This window comes from Sinocyclocheilus rhinocerous, unplaced genomic scaffold (assembly GCF_001515625.1).
Source record: "Sinocyclocheilus rhinocerous isolate Xijiao unplaced genomic scaffold, SAMN03320098_v1.1 scaffold749, whole genome shotgun sequence".
NCBI classification, from domain to species: domain Eukaryota; kingdom Metazoa; phylum Chordata; class Actinopteri; order Cypriniformes; family Cyprinidae; genus Sinocyclocheilus; species Sinocyclocheilus rhinocerous.
Genome location: NW_015653466.1, coordinates 756,775 through 773,348, shown reverse-complemented (window position 1 = coordinate 773,348; position 16,574 = coordinate 756,775). Strand labels below are relative to the sequence as shown.

Here is a 16,574-nt window from a genome sequence, read left to right as displayed (position 1 = left end):
AAGTAAATGGCTCATCTAACTCACTTCCAGTTTCTTCCTTCCTATTCACTTCATTAAGATGCTGATTTAAAGTTATTGATCTCCTCCTTCTCTCTTCTTCAGACAAATTTTCTGAACTATGAATCCTTGTAAATGATTTGGCCATCATCTCAGCCTTCTCCTTATTGGAAACTGCGGTTTCTTCTTCAAATACCATAACTGGATATTCCCACTGCCTCCTATCTCCCCCCATCCGTTTAATCATTCCCCACACTTCTCCCACCGGCGTCGTTCTACCTATTTCATCACAGAAATTTCTCCAACTACTCCTCTTTGCTTGGCGTATTTTTCTCCTAACTATTGCTTGAGCCTTCTTGTACTGCATTAGATGTTGCACATTATGTGTTCTTTTAAGCTTTCTGAAAGCTTTATTTCTGTCCCTTACTGCCTGTTGACATTCTTCATTCCACCAAGGCACCAATTTTCGATTTACCCTGATTCTCCCCTTAGGTATAGCTTCCTCTGCTGCCATAATAATTGCTGAAGTTATTTGACTGTTAACATCATCTATACTTCCAGACACCTCAACCACAGCCCTTGCATCATCACTCAAATTCTTAACCCTTTCCCAATCAGCTTTACTAAAATTCCATTCGTATCATATCGTAGCCTAAGGTTTAAATCATTGCCTTTTAAATATATACAAATAATAGAACGTGTATGATGTATTATTATAGGTGATATTACTCTTGCCAAGCTCTGATTTCTGAGAGATGCACAGAGAGGCAACACCAATGCTGTGTTTGATTTGCGCTCTTTTCATTCATAAAGTTTACATTCATTCACTTCACACTCTATTGCGTGAATTTAGAGGTCTGTGTATAATATTGCGCTGATCCCCTGGCTCAACTGTTATCTAGCAAACACCAGACTGTGCCAGCCTCAGCCGAATATTACATATTCAGCATAATTATTCCTTGTCCGTTATTGGTTTTAGAAGCCATTATCCGTGCCATTCCGAATAAGGTATTCGGCCTCGGGCACACCCCTAATTATTACATTACATATTTTAATTGTACATGCAACATAGATAAAGTCATAGAAAGTAACAGCTACACGCAATATTGTAATCCTAAAATTCACGTAGTACTTGCAAACTCTGTGCATGCATGCATTATGGTTAATGCATGCTTGAGTAGTCGATTGTTTCCGACAGCGCCGACTAGTGGTTGAAGTAGTCGATCACTCGACTACTCGGCTAGTCTATGCAAGCCCTACCAGTGAGACACCTTATCCGATGTCCATCAGATCCCAGTTTCTGTGCAAACTTTAGCCTGGGTGAAAGAAGCCTTTTATTGAGGTGATGTTGCCAGTGACCTTTGTATGGTGTTTCCACCAATGCAACACATCCTCAGTTGTGTTCCCCAGCCTCATTGGGTGTTTTGGCCCTTTATCACAAGACACCCTCAGCCGAGGCAGGCCCACCACAGGCTGGTCAGACCCGGGTGTGTGTCAATTTGGCAGCCCACACTGTGTCCATCCGCTTTAGCCACAGCCAGTGGCTGCTTCTTTCAGCGACAATGGCCAGTTCCCTGACTATCCTCTGCTGGACATGTCCTCTGATGCCCAACTCCTTCAGCAGCCTTATAGTGGAACTAGCCACAAAGCCCCTGCAGCCCACTTCCACCGGGTATATTTTCACTGTCCAGTCCCGCTCCTCTGCCTCAGCTGCCAAGTTAACATATCGCAGCTTCTTCCTTTCAAAGGCTTCGTTAATGGCCTCTTCCCAAGGGACCGTCAGTTCGACTATTATGACGATCCTACTGGAGGAATAATTGAATTAAATGTAATAACCGCTTTCTTAAATGTACTTAAATATTTAATTGTTGTCCTTCACAAACCATCTTTTTTACTGTGCAGATATCTTGTATCAATGTGCGTTTTTTTTCTTTTCAGATAATCAAAGCATTTTAACTCAAAATGTTTTGTGTGTGTTCCTCTGTTTTGTACTCAGGTCCCTTTGTTTCCAGTTCCTGTTGCCTGTAATTCAGATCTGTCTGATGTGCTTGTGTATTGGTGGAGACCCTAAAGGCATTGATGTGGCTGTGGTCAATAATGAAAGCAGTCCCAGTGCCTATAGTAGATCACTGCTGTCCTTCCTTGACAACACGAGTGTCTACCAGGTACGCATATTTGTTTTCAAACACAAAATTTACTAAATAAAGATCCTATGTATATAGGACTTAATTTGTCTGTTGACAGTATTTTTTTCTTTTTTTATTCTTTAAAATAAAAAAGAATAGAAAGAATAGATTAGAACTTATAGACAGACACTCTTGTTCTCTCACTTCCTCTTTTCTTGATTTCACTTCAACAAATCAGAGGAACAAAAACAACTTTATAAATAGTCAAGAGAAAAACTTTACATTTATTTTCAGTGTTCATTTCTAGATAAAAGAACAGTTTCCTGTTTCCTTTCTGCAGGTGAGCTTGTCTCATTCTGAAGCTTTTGCTGGTATCCGAAATGGGGAATACTGGGGCGTCATAGAGTTTGGGGAGAATTTCACCAGCTATCTAACCAAAAGGTGAGCTCCATTGTGTAAGAAGTTTGTTATGAAAATGACCTGAAAGAACACGTTTTGAGGTTGTGACCAAAGAATGTCTGCCAAGTTCCATAATCCTGACTGTAAAGCTCACCTTGAAAATGACACATATTTGTTCTGTCTATTAAGCTATTTTTTTATCGTATATATTTTTAAAAACCTATTTGGACCATTTGACTTGTTTGGCTAGTTAATTGCAAATAATCCATTAAAAAAAAAAGTGATTCATTTACAACTTTTACTTTAACCAGTGAACACTAATGTTAGCCAATACTGCAAGTAGATTTACTTTTGTCCAGTCTCTTTTTTGTTCATTAGAGGGCGACTTCAAACAAGTGATATTTTTTCTGCATCCTCTTAAGGTGTGTCAGATGTTCTTTAGACCCATTCCTCCTATTAAGGGTTCCACTTTCATCAGCTAATCATGCACACTCAATTATCTTACACATAACACACAAACACCTGCCTCAATAGTCAGAAACACTCAACTGCATCAGTGCACACACATATACACACACCAGCCCCGTGTGTTCACACACACACAAACACAAGCACATGCCTATATGATTGGCATAAAATGATTGCTGACATTAAACATCAGGCCTGATTATGTCATCAACTACCTGTATGAGGTGTTTTCCCTTCAACCTAAAAAACACAAGCATTCGTGTAAACAACGTGATGTGTCAGGTGACAATGACTGTAGCAGAGCGACTGATGGGGAGAGTGTTGGGAGAGGCTGCAGGAGTGAATTTTTAAGGTGGAGGAAAGCAGGTCTGTCCTGCCTTTCTGTGTCAGTCTGTCCATATGTGTCTGAGTCATGATTTGTGCATCTCTATCCTGACTGGAGCTTTTTAAACATTACACATATTTATGTTTTCCTTTTATGGTTTAAACATGCCCCTTGTTAAATGTAACAGCGGTGGCTTTAAATGGTGTGTTTAAAAGTATGTTTATTTATTGTGTGTTTGTGTGTGTGCAGGATGCTGCAGCCCAGAGTCTCCAGAGATGTGGTTGAGGGAGGATCAGTACATGTTTGGCTGGATCTGACCAGTGAGTTCTATTCACTTTTAGCCCAATCAATATTACTTGGCTTTTTAATTCACATGATCTCATATTGCTGCCACAAGAGGGTGCCTTTTTAAGCCCGGAGGCAGCACAGAGTATTAATTCTATTATTGTTAGTTTTATTAACAGCTGAATAACTTTATGGCCTTAATGGCTGTGGCTGAATTTAATCTCTGTTGAACTGATTTTCACAGAATTTTGCATGCATCTTCAGACATAAAGTGTGATTCAAAATTCTGAGACCATTAGTAGCTTCTATTTTGCATGATTATGATTAATCAATTTAGATTTGTTTATTACATATTATGTGATTAGATAAATAATTTGAGTTTAGCAATTAAACTATATTTCAGTATAACATTCTTACTCATCAATATTTCAGACCGACAGATTGCCCTAATGCTGCAGAAAAAACTCCATGAGGCCTTTGAGGTGAGTTTTAATGTACATTTAAGTTTTTCCCCATCCTTCGAATACATGAAACATTTTTCCTGGTCTTATTCTGAACTTTCAAAAGGCTTTTATCGAGACAAAGCTGGGGAGTTTGTCATACATGGTGGCCGTCCCTGTAAAGGTGAGTACCTAGCACTGATGTTCTTCAATTTCAAAGCTTGAATGAGTCATACACCTTTGTTGTCAAATATTCTGTATGTAATTTTATTGTTTTTTCCTCTTCATCCTGTCTTTCTCTCTCCTTTATCTCATTTTATTTTTTTCTCTACGTGTGCCTTATTACTCTATCCTCTCATTTATCTGTCTTATTTTTCTTTATTTCTCTCTTTATTTTTCTTTTCTTAAAATACCTTCCTTATTTCTTGTTTCATAGTTTGAAGAACCTATATATGGCAAAAAGAACACAGATTTCACAACTTTTGTGACGCCAGGAGCAGTTTTGAGGTAAGCACACATGCATGCACACGTATGCCATTAATTACATTAATCACAACATTAATACAGATGCACACTTACAGCCATTCAAATGTATTACTACAGTGTCAGATAATACTACTGCATCATGATGGACCTCTTCCAATATCATCTATCTCTCCTTTTCTTTCTCTTTTCAGCATCACATTTTACCTGGCAGTGGGGTTGACCGCTCTGTCCTTTGTGTTAGAGAGAAAGGAGGGGCTGCTGGACAGGTGCTGGGTGGCAGGTGAGACAGCTCACATCCACCAGATGGCCATCATTTGATCTAGGGATGAATTTACTAAAGAATCATGGCACTTTTTAATGGAATATTTCAGCGTATAATCTTGTCTTATTTACAAACCACCCACAAACCATTCACAACCCTGCACTTAGAACCGTCCTGCAGGATAAGAAATTATGACTATTTACACAAATAGTACTTGGCTCTAAACTTGTGGTGTTCTCACCATTTTTATTGAATTACTTACTTTTCATCAACACTTCATGAACAAGCAGTTTTAGAGATTTACCAATAGGGGGAGCTGATCACCCACAGCAGCTAAAACCATGAGCAGCATAAAGAGATTTCAACACACTTGGTGAGCATTTCATAGTATGTGTTTCATAGATGTATGTGTGTATATGTTTCTTTGTGTGTGTTTCTCTGAAGGTGTGAGTTCTCTGGAGACCACGCTGGCACACCTCTTCTCACAGCTGTTTGTCACCAGTGTTCAAATCATCCTTCTGCTGATCTTCATCCTGCTGATCTTCAAAGTGAGTGTGTGTGTTAGCTGTGTGTTTATCTCTCATTAATACTTTACATGTATGTCTCTAGATTCAAGATCTGTGTGTCTGCGTGTTATTTCTGTTTGTAAGTGAAAGGGTAATTATATTTATTAGTAATATATACATCTCAGCAGTCCGGTCCCAAATATACATCTCTCAGCAGTCCGGTCCCAAATGACATCCTCAGTCTTTGCCATCCTTGGAGTCTACATTTGGGAGACATAATACCAGATAGACTGTTTAGTAGTCCACTGTGAAGTTTGCAGTAGTGCAGGACTGTATATTTACACAAGACCAAAAGCAATCTAAAGCCAAATTTCAAGCAATCAGATCCTCTCATCTTAAGGTTTAGAAGGATAATTAGCCAGAATATCGTTTTCTTCCTTTATTAACAAATACCTAGAAATCTGTGAAAAGGTGTCTGCTTTTCAAAGTATCAGCTAGATATGTTTATACATTGCCGTTAAAAAAATTAGGGTTGTGAGATTTTATTTTTTTTCTTCATGTTTTTGAAAGACGTCTCTGATGCTCATAAAGGCTGCATTTATTTGATCAAAATACAGGGGAAAAAAGTACTATTGTGAAAATTCATTAATTAGAAAACTTCAAGAAATTCATACAGGTTTGGAACAACTTGAGGGTGAGTAAATGATGACAGAATTTTCATTTTCATTTCATTTATTTTCCCATAATCCTTTGCCCGGACTCATCAGCACTCATTACTGCGTCTCATTATCCCTGTCCGCTCACCCTATAGACCAATTTGGTGTTTACAAATGGTGATGACTTTTTTTATGGGCGGAGTGGTGGCAGAAAATGACAGCTTTCAAGTAGCAGTCTATGGAAGCCATGGAATAAAAGAATAAAAAAGGTAATTTTGAGTTTGTATTTCAAAATTCTGATTTTTTTCTCGCAATTCCGAGATTATATTTCACAATTCTGATAAGAAAAATCAACTCCTCATTCTCTCTCTTTTCCCCTCGGCTCAGAATGAGTTTATATTCCACACTTCTGGCTTTTCCCCCCTCAGAATTGACAAAATTGCAATTGTTGAGTTAAATTGAGTTATAAAGTCTGAACTAGGAGATATAAACTTGCATTTGCGAGAAAAAAAAGTCAGAATTGTGAGATAAAATAGGTAAATGTTATAGGTTTAAATAGTTGGCTATTTCAGTAGGCAGCAAGCTCTGGTGGCCAAGTAGCTTGATAGGCTGCGGGTTCCAGCATGCCCTGCACTAAGGATTGCGAGCCCAGTATTTGTAGTGTCTTCCACTTCAGAGGCTCGTCCTGTCATGGCCGCCACTCCAGAGCCTCTCTGCAATATGGCTGCCACGCCAGAGTCTCCAGCCATCATGGACACCGCGCCAGTGTTCCCGGCCGTCATGATCGTTGCTCCTAAAGCAAGTAAGGCAGTGGCCAGGCAACCGAGACTGATGTCCAGTGTGGAGGACCTACCGCTGATGTTGGTTTGAGTGGCAGGCATCACAGTGGCCTCAGCGCTCTCAAGCCCGGCAATTTCAAAGGTTCTACCACCCTTCGCTGCCCTTCCAGTTATGGCGATGGCCATTTTGTGTGTTTGGGCTGCACACTGCTCTCTGGCCCATGAGTCTGCTCCAGAGCCCACTCCAGTCCTTGAATCTGTGCCAGAGTCCACTCAATCCCCAGAGCTCAGTCCTGTGTTGGCATCAGACCAAGAGCTCCCTACCTGTCCTGTTTTGACCACAGTGGTCGTCCATGTACTCACTGCCTGTCCCGTTACAACCATGGAGGCCACCTTTGAACTCACAGTTTGCCTTGTTATGGCCAAGGAGGCCGTCTCTGAGAAGACCACTGACCACTCTGAGAGGCCTGCCATGTCACGGCCAAGGAGGCCGTTCCCGCTTGTCCTGTCACTGCCAAAGTCATCTCTGAACAGTTTGCCTGTCCTGTTGCGGCTGTTAACCTCTCTGTGCTCTCTATTCCAGTCCTGCCTGGGCCGCCTTGGTGGTCTCCTGCCTCATTAGCTCCACTTTGGTGGACATCTGCTCAGCCTGAGCCATCTTGGTGGTCATCGGCTCTACCGTGGAGATCTTTGGTCACCACCTGCTCTGCTGTGGTGGTCATCTGCTCCACCATGGGGATCTTTGGTCCCATCTTCTCCGCCCTAGTGGTCTTCAGCTCCGACCTGGTGGTCTTCGGCACCGCCCTGGCTTCCTGCTCCGCCGGCCCTGCCCTGGTCACCTGCTCCTTTAGCTCCACCTTGGCTCCCCAATTTGCCTCAATCTTCAGTCCTACATCCTCTCCATGGACCTGGCCCTCTATCCCTCCCCCTGTTCCGCCTCCGCTCCGCCACCCTCCTGGACTTTTGTTTTGTGTTTTTTGTTTGGAGAGTCTGGAAACCACTCCTTAGGAGGGGGCTATGTCACAGTCACCAGCTGGAGTGCCTTTGATAACCACCAGAGGGCACTCTATCCTATTCCTCTTGTCATTCAGTATTGGACTTAATTTGCTATAATCCTTTGCCCAGACTCATCAGCACTCGTTTACACCTGTGTCTCGTTAACCCTGCTCACCCTATATATACGGTGCGTTCCAAACAGTATATATCGCCCTCCGAAGAGCACTTCGGAGTGAATACAATAATGGCCACCATATTGAAAGGCCGTTCCAAACCGAAGTGCTCAAAACTGGCCACTTCAAAGGGCACTTCAGAATGAAGGATTTCGAAGGGTACAACTGATGGACACTTTGGGCCCCATGATCCTTTGCACAGGGAAGTTGTTTGGCGTCACAGAGTTTGACTTCGCCTATAAATGTATGTATAGTATTTTTCTACACTACTGTAATATTTTAACGAGTTAGATTTTGTCATTATTATGGTCAAAACGACATTGTACTTCAACAAAATAATTTACAGCTACCTTTATCAGTCCATTCAAATGTTTCAAATACATAGACACAATATACATTACAAATACATATTACATTACATTACATATACAAATATACATTATATTTCACGTAAAAGATGACTGGGGGTCAACAGCATACAAAATGTATGACGAAGGCACCTCCTTGATCGTCTTGTTAGGATGACGCAGAAGTGCGTTCCAAAAAAAGTTTTTTTTTTTTTACTCCTACACCCTTCATCCCTTCAAAGCTCTCACTCCGGAGGGTAAACCCTTTGAAGGGATTAGGGCATAGGGAAGAGCCCTTCCGAATGGAACGCAGGGTTAGCCTGGTTCATTCAGTCATTGATTGTGAAGTCTTGCATGTGTTAAGTACTGCATTTCTGAGCCGTTATTTCCTGTTTACATATGTCTTGGTTTATTCTGACCCTTGTTCTGGATTACTCTTTGTCTGTGTTTCTTGTTATTGTTTGGACGGTTTTGCTGGTTTATGACTTTTACCTGTGTTTGGATCACTATTGTGGATTACCCTCTGAATAAACGCTGCATTTGGATCCTCAGTCTTCGTGTCTCAGAGCAGTTCATGACATTTTATGTTTACATACATTATTTAGTATATTGTAATATCTGAAAGTGTCATCATACCTTGTGTGCTTCATATGGATGGTGTAAGCTGTAAAACAGCTCTTTCATAATATTTTTTATCATTGTCACCATATATTTTTTCTCTTTTATGTCTCTCTCTCTTTGCAGATTCCTAATGAAGGATCTCTGGCTTTGGTTATCTCATTGATTGTGCTGCAGGGAGTGACAGGAATCTCCTTCGGGCTGGTCATCTCCTCTGCTATCAATGACGAGCAGTCGGCCAATCAGGCAGCTCTTGGAATCTTCTACCCCAACCTCATCATTAGCGGTACACTGTCTGATCTCACAGATGCTAAAAAATAAATTGGATAGGATAAGTTTACGCTGTGGCTTATTTTTCTTGGTAATATTTATATTTAAGTTACCCTTAAACCTCACACTTTAGTATTGATGCAGCCCTCTGTGTTAAGACTGTCTATCATTTCTCCCTCCACCCAAAAATGGTGCAGTCCAGAAAATATAATAAGGGCTATATGAGGGCCATACTATCTGGGTGTGTCCAGTGGATTAATGGATGTGATTCCACAGTGAGTAAACTCGTGGATTGATAGTGGAGTGGAATAAACCGGGTGAATGATGATTGATGGATGAGATAAAAATGGAGGAAATGTTATTGTAAAGAAATGGAAGGAAGTTTTCTTTAGTGAGGTCTTGACCCCACTTACTGGTCATAACTCACATTAACATGCACCATCTAATTTATCATTTGTCATTTATGGCCTGCTCAAGTAACAAAAGCTCACTAGTAACTACTAAAAATATACACATAGATAATGTTACAGATTAAACTTTCACATTAATGAAATTAGTCATCTCTGTGTTCCTCTGTCTGCCTCCTGTAGGTGTTATCTGGCCAGTTGAGTGTATCCCATATCCTCTGCGTTATTTGAGTCTAGTACTGCCCCAGACCTATGCATCTGAAGCCCTGCGCTGCATCATGTACAGAGGTAGAGTGTGTGCACTTATGCACGCGCACACACACACACACACACACACACATTTAATATAGCACCGGTACCACTGAACTTACGATGTAAATCTATTATTTGCAGTATATAATAATAATAATAATAAACATAATAATTAATTGCAAAAAAATATATAATTTATTCATTTAAAATAAGTATATTATAAATACATTTATAATTTTGTCAGTAACTCAAACTGAAATGTGTACACAACATGAATAATGTGCAATGGTCGTAGTGGTTGAGTTGGAGGAGTCTTCTCACCTATCACAATTCATAGAAACGGAGTGTCTACCGTGTTGCTGTCATCACGTCACACATTTCAAAGGGACTGTCCTACCCACACACATCAGATATCTAACGTCTCTTCTGTGATGTGTTCAGCCGACACACACAACAGTCTTCTCTGAAGTCCCACTCACCTAACATTTTCCCTCTGATACAAACATCTTGAGTTACAGCATACCTCATGACACCTGACACTCTTCTCTCAATTATTCACGGAGCAGGAGGAGCGTCTGCCTCCATTCCTAAATTAAACACACAGCCTCCCTGTTGTTTACCTGCAAGCATTGCTCACGGACGGGAAACGGTTGGTTAGATAGTGAAAGGCTCAGAGGATGCCACACAGTCAAAGTTCAAGTCCAAACATATTTTTTGTTTATTACTGTCTTATTCTATTTTATCTGTGACTATTTAAAAATAGGGTAACACTTTATTTCGATAGTCCACTTTAGACATTCTATTAACAGTAAGTAACTTTGCAACTACATGTCAACTAGCAGTTAGTAGAGTATTAGTAGACTGTCTGCTTAATATCTTCTAACACTTTCTTTGTCAACTCATTCTACTAACCCTAAACTTACCCTAACAGTCTACTCTGAGAGTTAGTAGACATGTAGTTGCAAATGAATGAGAATTAGTTGACATGTAGTTACAAAGTTACTTATAGTTAATAGAATGTTTAAAGTGGACTATCGAAATAAAGTGTAACCAAAAATAGTCTTGTAGAGCCAGATTTTTAACTATCTACATAATGTTTGGTTAACTCAACTCAACAACTGTCCTAAATGCTCCCCTCTCTCATGTAGTGTTGACAAGTCTGATTCATTCTAGTGAATCGTTTCGATCAAATGGTTCGTGTGTATAAACAGAGGCTTTCACAGATGTGAGAATTTAACAAATTTAACCGCTTCCTTAAATTTTACATTGATTTGTTTTCTGTCATCAGATCATGTTATGGTCCTGATCTTCTTACGATTCTCTAATTTCACATTCAGGTTGGGGTCTGTCCCGTATGATGGTTTGGCGAAGTTTTGTGGTCACTCTGGGCTGGAACACATTCTTCCTTATGCTGGCAACGGTCATTCTCAAGCTGAGAACGTGAGAGGCTCTGCCAAGGAAAGGTGCTTCAGATTGGGTATAGTGGTGTTTGACGAGGCCAAAGATTGATCTACATATGGATCTGCCAATCTGAGCCTCTCTCTCCTTTAATATGCCATTGACACAAAACTGGCCTCCCAAGGAGCATCAGCATGAAACTCAGGGCATCCCTCAACCAGCTCAGAGACCTATTCAACAAACAGTTTGCTGACAATGTGATGCATAACACTCATCATGAGTTTCCCATGGGCTTCAATTATATTAAAAAGTCCATCAAAGAAGAAGAAAGGAAGTGTTGAAGCCAACTGTTGAACTTTCCATACCCTCTTTCCCCCACTTGTATATATAATGAATCCTGAATTCAGATTCACTGATTAGGTTTCTTAGTGTATGTTCCATATGCCTTGTCTGTGCCAGTAAACCTTACATTGGGTACAACCAGACATCTAAATTGCTTTAAGGAATCTTACAGTGTTCCCACCCTTGAATTCACTCATCCTGAACAAAAAGAACACTGCTTACCAATTCATTCCAATTCATCATTGGGCACGGTTCACCCTTTGCATAGTAGTGTTTTGTTTTCCGAATTGCTGCTTGTCCTTTTTTTTTTTTTCTTTTCTTTTTTTTTTGATTAGCAGTCTGGGTGTTAATAATCCATCAAGTGCCATAAAGAAAATGAAGGAAGAACTGCAATGTTTACATTGAGCACATAGCAGGCCAAAGTCAAACCTGCGTGTTGAACTGAAGTTTAGTCCTGTATTTTAATATATATTATATTTAAAAGGCAGCACAAACTGCATTGCAATGCAAGCCATATGCTCCAGTTACTTGGAATGGTGAAAATATTTTGATGGATATTTTAGCGTGCAATATTTGATGAGCGAAATGCATATAGACTATTTTAAATAGATACCTAATGCTTATTGGTTTGGGGCATAAATCTTAGGTGTGTTTCACTGTCCTTCTTAAATGCCAACAAATTTCTTATGCTTTCAAATTTTCTTCTCTTTGAATCTTGAAGTTCAACATTAGGATGCTTGATTTCTACCTTTACCTTCTCCGACCAGCTCCAGGTTCTGGTTTGGTTTAAATTCTCTGAAGTCTCAACTGAACAAATCTAGACCCTGCTTAACTCAAACGAAAGACTTTGCAAGTTACTGTTAGTTTGTTTAAAATTTAATTTGGTTCACATTATATCAGATATCTGTACTTTGAAAAGTTTGAAAAGTTCACAAACTAAACACTATTGTTTTAAGTAAATGGAAAATTTAACCGTAAAATGCTGCTGTTTAAAAGTTCTGCAAATATTTAAGAATTATGACGGCCTTTTCTTTGTAGTTATAATGACGCCCACACTAAAGGCTGGAATTTCATGGTATGTTTTGATAGAACATAGGCTGACAGTTGATTTTAGGACTAGAGTTTTGTTGGTTCTAAATTTTCTGTGTCTGGCTCCGGTTGAGGCTTAGAGACAAATGTTTGGCAAAGGTTTGTTAAGCACTGTGCCATTTTGAAAGGTCATCGTGTCACCTTTATACACACACAAGACAATTTGCTACCTCTTATTGTTGCATGTAAAGTCCCATATATATGTGCACATTGACATGCTCTTGGTGTAAAATGATCTTTATGGAATTAATGACATCTTTTTCAAAAATAAACCTTTTTAATAAGATCTCATGTTTGTATAATGACTTGTTATTTGTATATATTTAATGTTTATCAAAATCCGTCACCCACTCTTTAAGGTCTTGCACTTTTCTTCTCCAACCTCTTTCATTAGCCCATTATCCCATTTCAATATTTACATTTCAAATCTCAACTGGCTTCAAAAACTTCTCAAGATCAATCATAAGTTTAATAGGTTATTCCCAGAATATTACAGATATTTTCCTCACCGATTTCCAATGTAAAAATATCACTGCAAACACACTTCCTGTTTTGATGAACCAGTCGAAATGATTCATCTATGCATCATGCCATAAATGCTAATCAGAGACAATATAATTTAAAAATAACTATTCCTGTAACAAGGTCAGCTACATCCAGCATGCTGGCACACCGATAAACAAATAAGCTTATTGATTCTGAAACTTGTATTATTAATCTTATCTGATATCTACTGATGTAAGTATCGCTGACGATGAAAGAAAGGTCAGGCAGTCAGATACATCAGGTCAGTTACCCATCCATGCTGCTGACGTAATGTTAGTGTAGTTGTCTGAATCATTTAACGTCAAGCTGTTTGTCAGTGTCAACTTCCAGCTCTTATGCAACAGGTTCTGAAGATTGTGTTACCTGTTTTCATAATAAATGAGAATTATTAAGATGCTGTCAAATCGCTAATTTCTATTGAATTGTCTCATTCCACTGTCAGGAACCAAGACACTTCTAAGAACAAGCTAAAACTTTACTCCGTATTCTCCAGTTAGGCACGACTGGAAAAATGCCCATCCTCCCATATCAGGCATCATTTATTACAGCCAGGAAATCAAACACCACACCCAAGTTACATGATCAGGATTCGTAGTTGCTCTAGAAATACAAGCGATCCATTACTGGAAGTCAGCTGATGAAAAATTGATTATTCTGGATTTTATTTCTAAGAAAAGTGTTCTTCTCTGACTTTCAAGTTTGAGAAAAATTCACAAAACTGCAGTAATTATTGGGTTATCCAATAAACACAATTTCCCTCACACCAAAATCACTTTTTCATTTTATGAGAATTGATGCAACTTTCATAGAAATACAGGGGTGGAATAGTTATACCAAGAATAAAAACGCATAGAGATACAGTGACTAGATGACATCACCAGCAATTCACCCAGTGAAATCAAAGTCTATGAATAGATTCTTTGCAAGGGTCTCTCTGCTTTGTTAGGGCAAGTTTGGATTTAGAAGGGTAAAAAAAAACAAAAAAACCTCAAGGAAGAGATGACTTCTGTTCTGAGAGAGAATCTATTGCAGATTATCATTACTCTGTTAAATCTGAGAGAGAACCAGATATTCATTTGCCCTCTATTTAAGTATTTTTATGCCGCCATTTTGAAATATAGCTCAATGCAGGTGATCTTGAACATTAAAAAGTATCTTGACTCTTGTACACACGCTTCTATTCTTTTGTTTTCCCATTTTCTAAACAATCTGTAAATATATTTTTGTGCATAGTTACAGTCACCATGACAGCCGGGACAACAATCTGAATGCCAGCCCCCAAACTTGTTGGTATTGTTGGTAATATTTGGTTAAGCACGAGTGTTGTGATTCTCTCACATGCTGCTCACTTGACAGCACATCTCTTATGTTTGAATCTTATCAGGGCAGCACTTAAAATAGGCTCTCAAATCACCTTTCAGATAAAACAATGGCCTTTGGAGTCATTTGCAATGTGTAGACACCATCATATGCGAAATCAGGGACTTTCTTTCCTACATTTATAGACATTGAATAGGCCTATAAAACAGCACAAAGCATATGCCATCAAATAAAAGATTAGTATGGTGCTGAAACAGACAAACCATTTAAAGGGGCCGTTCACATGGAATGTGTTTTTGCATTTAAAAACACTAGACACAGGGATGTGGAGTGGAAAAAATGAAAGGTGTAAAGACGTGTTTTTAAAACTTATTTTAACTTGACAGTTGCATTTTAGAACACATTTTGCGCGTTAAAATGCGAGATACAACACAGAGGAGAGAACACAGGCGCTCATGCACTAAACGCTAAAAAAAGCAAATGCTGCACGCAAAATACATTTGTGTTAAGCATGTTTACATTAAAAAACAATTAGCAAGCAGTGCTGAGAAACTCAAAAACGCATCCTTTGTGGACTAGTCCTTAGTTTGTGTTTGTGTAAGAGAGAGAGAGAGTGTGTCATACAGGTGAGAACTGTAGGTATGAGGTGTCAGTGTCGTTGCCATAACAACATAAACACAGACAACACAGATATTAATCTACACCACAGCTAAGCTAGTGTGATATGTATGCATGTAAATGTGTGCACTGACTAACCACTAACCACGCTGATCTCCGAAGCTTTCTACAAATGGATGTAAAATGTATGCTTGTTATTTCGTTGATCCACCTGGCTTACATTGTTTTTGGAGCGTGATAAAATTATATGTATTTCAACACATGACTTGTGCCAACATTACACTGTTTTCACAACACTGCCCTGAGCTATGAGCAGGCTTGGGCTAGAGTTGAAGGTGGATGTAAGGATATTACCAGATCATGTCTGAACAAATCAACCTCTCCTGGGAACCCTTTCGCAAACACAGTGTTGAGTTACATGGCACTGTTAAATCAGCTCTCTACTGAACATGTTATCTATACACCAGGACTAGTCATAATGTTTTTGCTTTTAAGTGCAAGGAAAGTCCCATATCACAAAAGAGTGGGTGGAAGAGAGATGATCTGATTACTTTTAGGTTTATGTAAGCAGGTGATGTGACATCTATCTCCTTGAGACATGCACAAGAAATAAAATGTTTTTTTTATTTACTTGACGCAAAGAGTAAACTTTTAGTACACTCAGAATAAGGGAGAATCAGAGCATCTATTTTTTTTTTGTTCGGCATAATCACATAAGATAAGTTTAGCAGCACTGTCTAAATGAAACGGGCTGTGGCTGTGTAGCGTCATTGTGCTCAAAATAATCAAAAATACTGATGTCCCTGGATACTAGGGCTGGGGTTTGACACAAATTTCACGATTCGATTCGATTCTCATTCACAAGCTTGCGATTCGATTCGATTACCGATTCGATTCAATATCGATTATTTTGGATATATATTAGGTACAGTACATGCCAAATTTTCTCAAGGAAAAAAATCTCTCAACTAATGCTGTAAAATAGCCTATACATGAGAGTCGTACTACATTACAATAATATCGAAGGTAAAAATTGACTGATTTGTTAAAATTACACTTAATGAAGTTTTTTAAAATAATACAATTACATAATAATATGTCTACTTCAATTTGAGAGCCAGTTGGTACTACATTACTATAATATTGAAGGTAAAAATTGACTGATTTGTTAAAATTACACTTAATGAAGTTTTTTTAAATAATACAATTACATAATAATATGTCTACTTCAATTTGTTTTTGTTTTTTTTTAAATATAAACATAATGGTGGCTGTCATAAAAACTTGATGGATTTATTCAAACATAAATTAAACATTTAAGAACAGTAACATTTATAATGAATATGTTATATGGTGCATATATTTAGCAAAATGCCCCTCTCTACAGTATCAAAAAGAAAAATGCCCCTCTCCACAATATCAAAAAGAAGATACTATGTCTGCTTTTGAAGAAATTGATAGCAAAATTT

The 16,574-nt window shown here is 38.8% G+C and overlaps 1 protein-coding gene across 1 annotated transcript in view; it reads left to right on the top strand.

The window, feature by feature from the left end:
* Window positions 1-12,834, top strand: part of LOC107715976 (ABC transporter G family member 20-like) — a 34,210-nt gene extending 21,376 nt beyond the window's left edge. Inside the window, exons 10-20 of the mRNA XM_016522259.1 lie at window positions 1,994-2,162; window positions 2,464-2,564; window positions 3,565-3,635; window positions 4,033-4,082; window positions 4,168-4,224; window positions 4,477-4,547; window positions 4,718-4,806; window positions 5,233-5,336; window positions 8,990-9,149; window positions 9,724-9,828; window positions 11,130-12,834. Of these exons, the coding sequence (XP_016377745.1) occupies window positions 1,994-2,162; window positions 2,464-2,564; window positions 3,565-3,635; window positions 4,033-4,082; window positions 4,168-4,224; window positions 4,477-4,547; window positions 4,718-4,806; window positions 5,233-5,336; window positions 8,990-9,149; window positions 9,724-9,828; window positions 11,130-11,236 (1,084 nt within the window). The 3' untranslated portion in view covers window positions 11,237-12,834. The remainder of the gene's footprint in view (window positions 1-1,993; window positions 2,163-2,463; window positions 2,565-3,564; window positions 3,636-4,032; window positions 4,083-4,167; window positions 4,225-4,476; window positions 4,548-4,717; window positions 4,807-5,232; window positions 5,337-8,989; window positions 9,150-9,723; window positions 9,829-11,129) is intronic.
* Window positions 12,835-16,574: the final 3,740 nt, after the last annotated feature.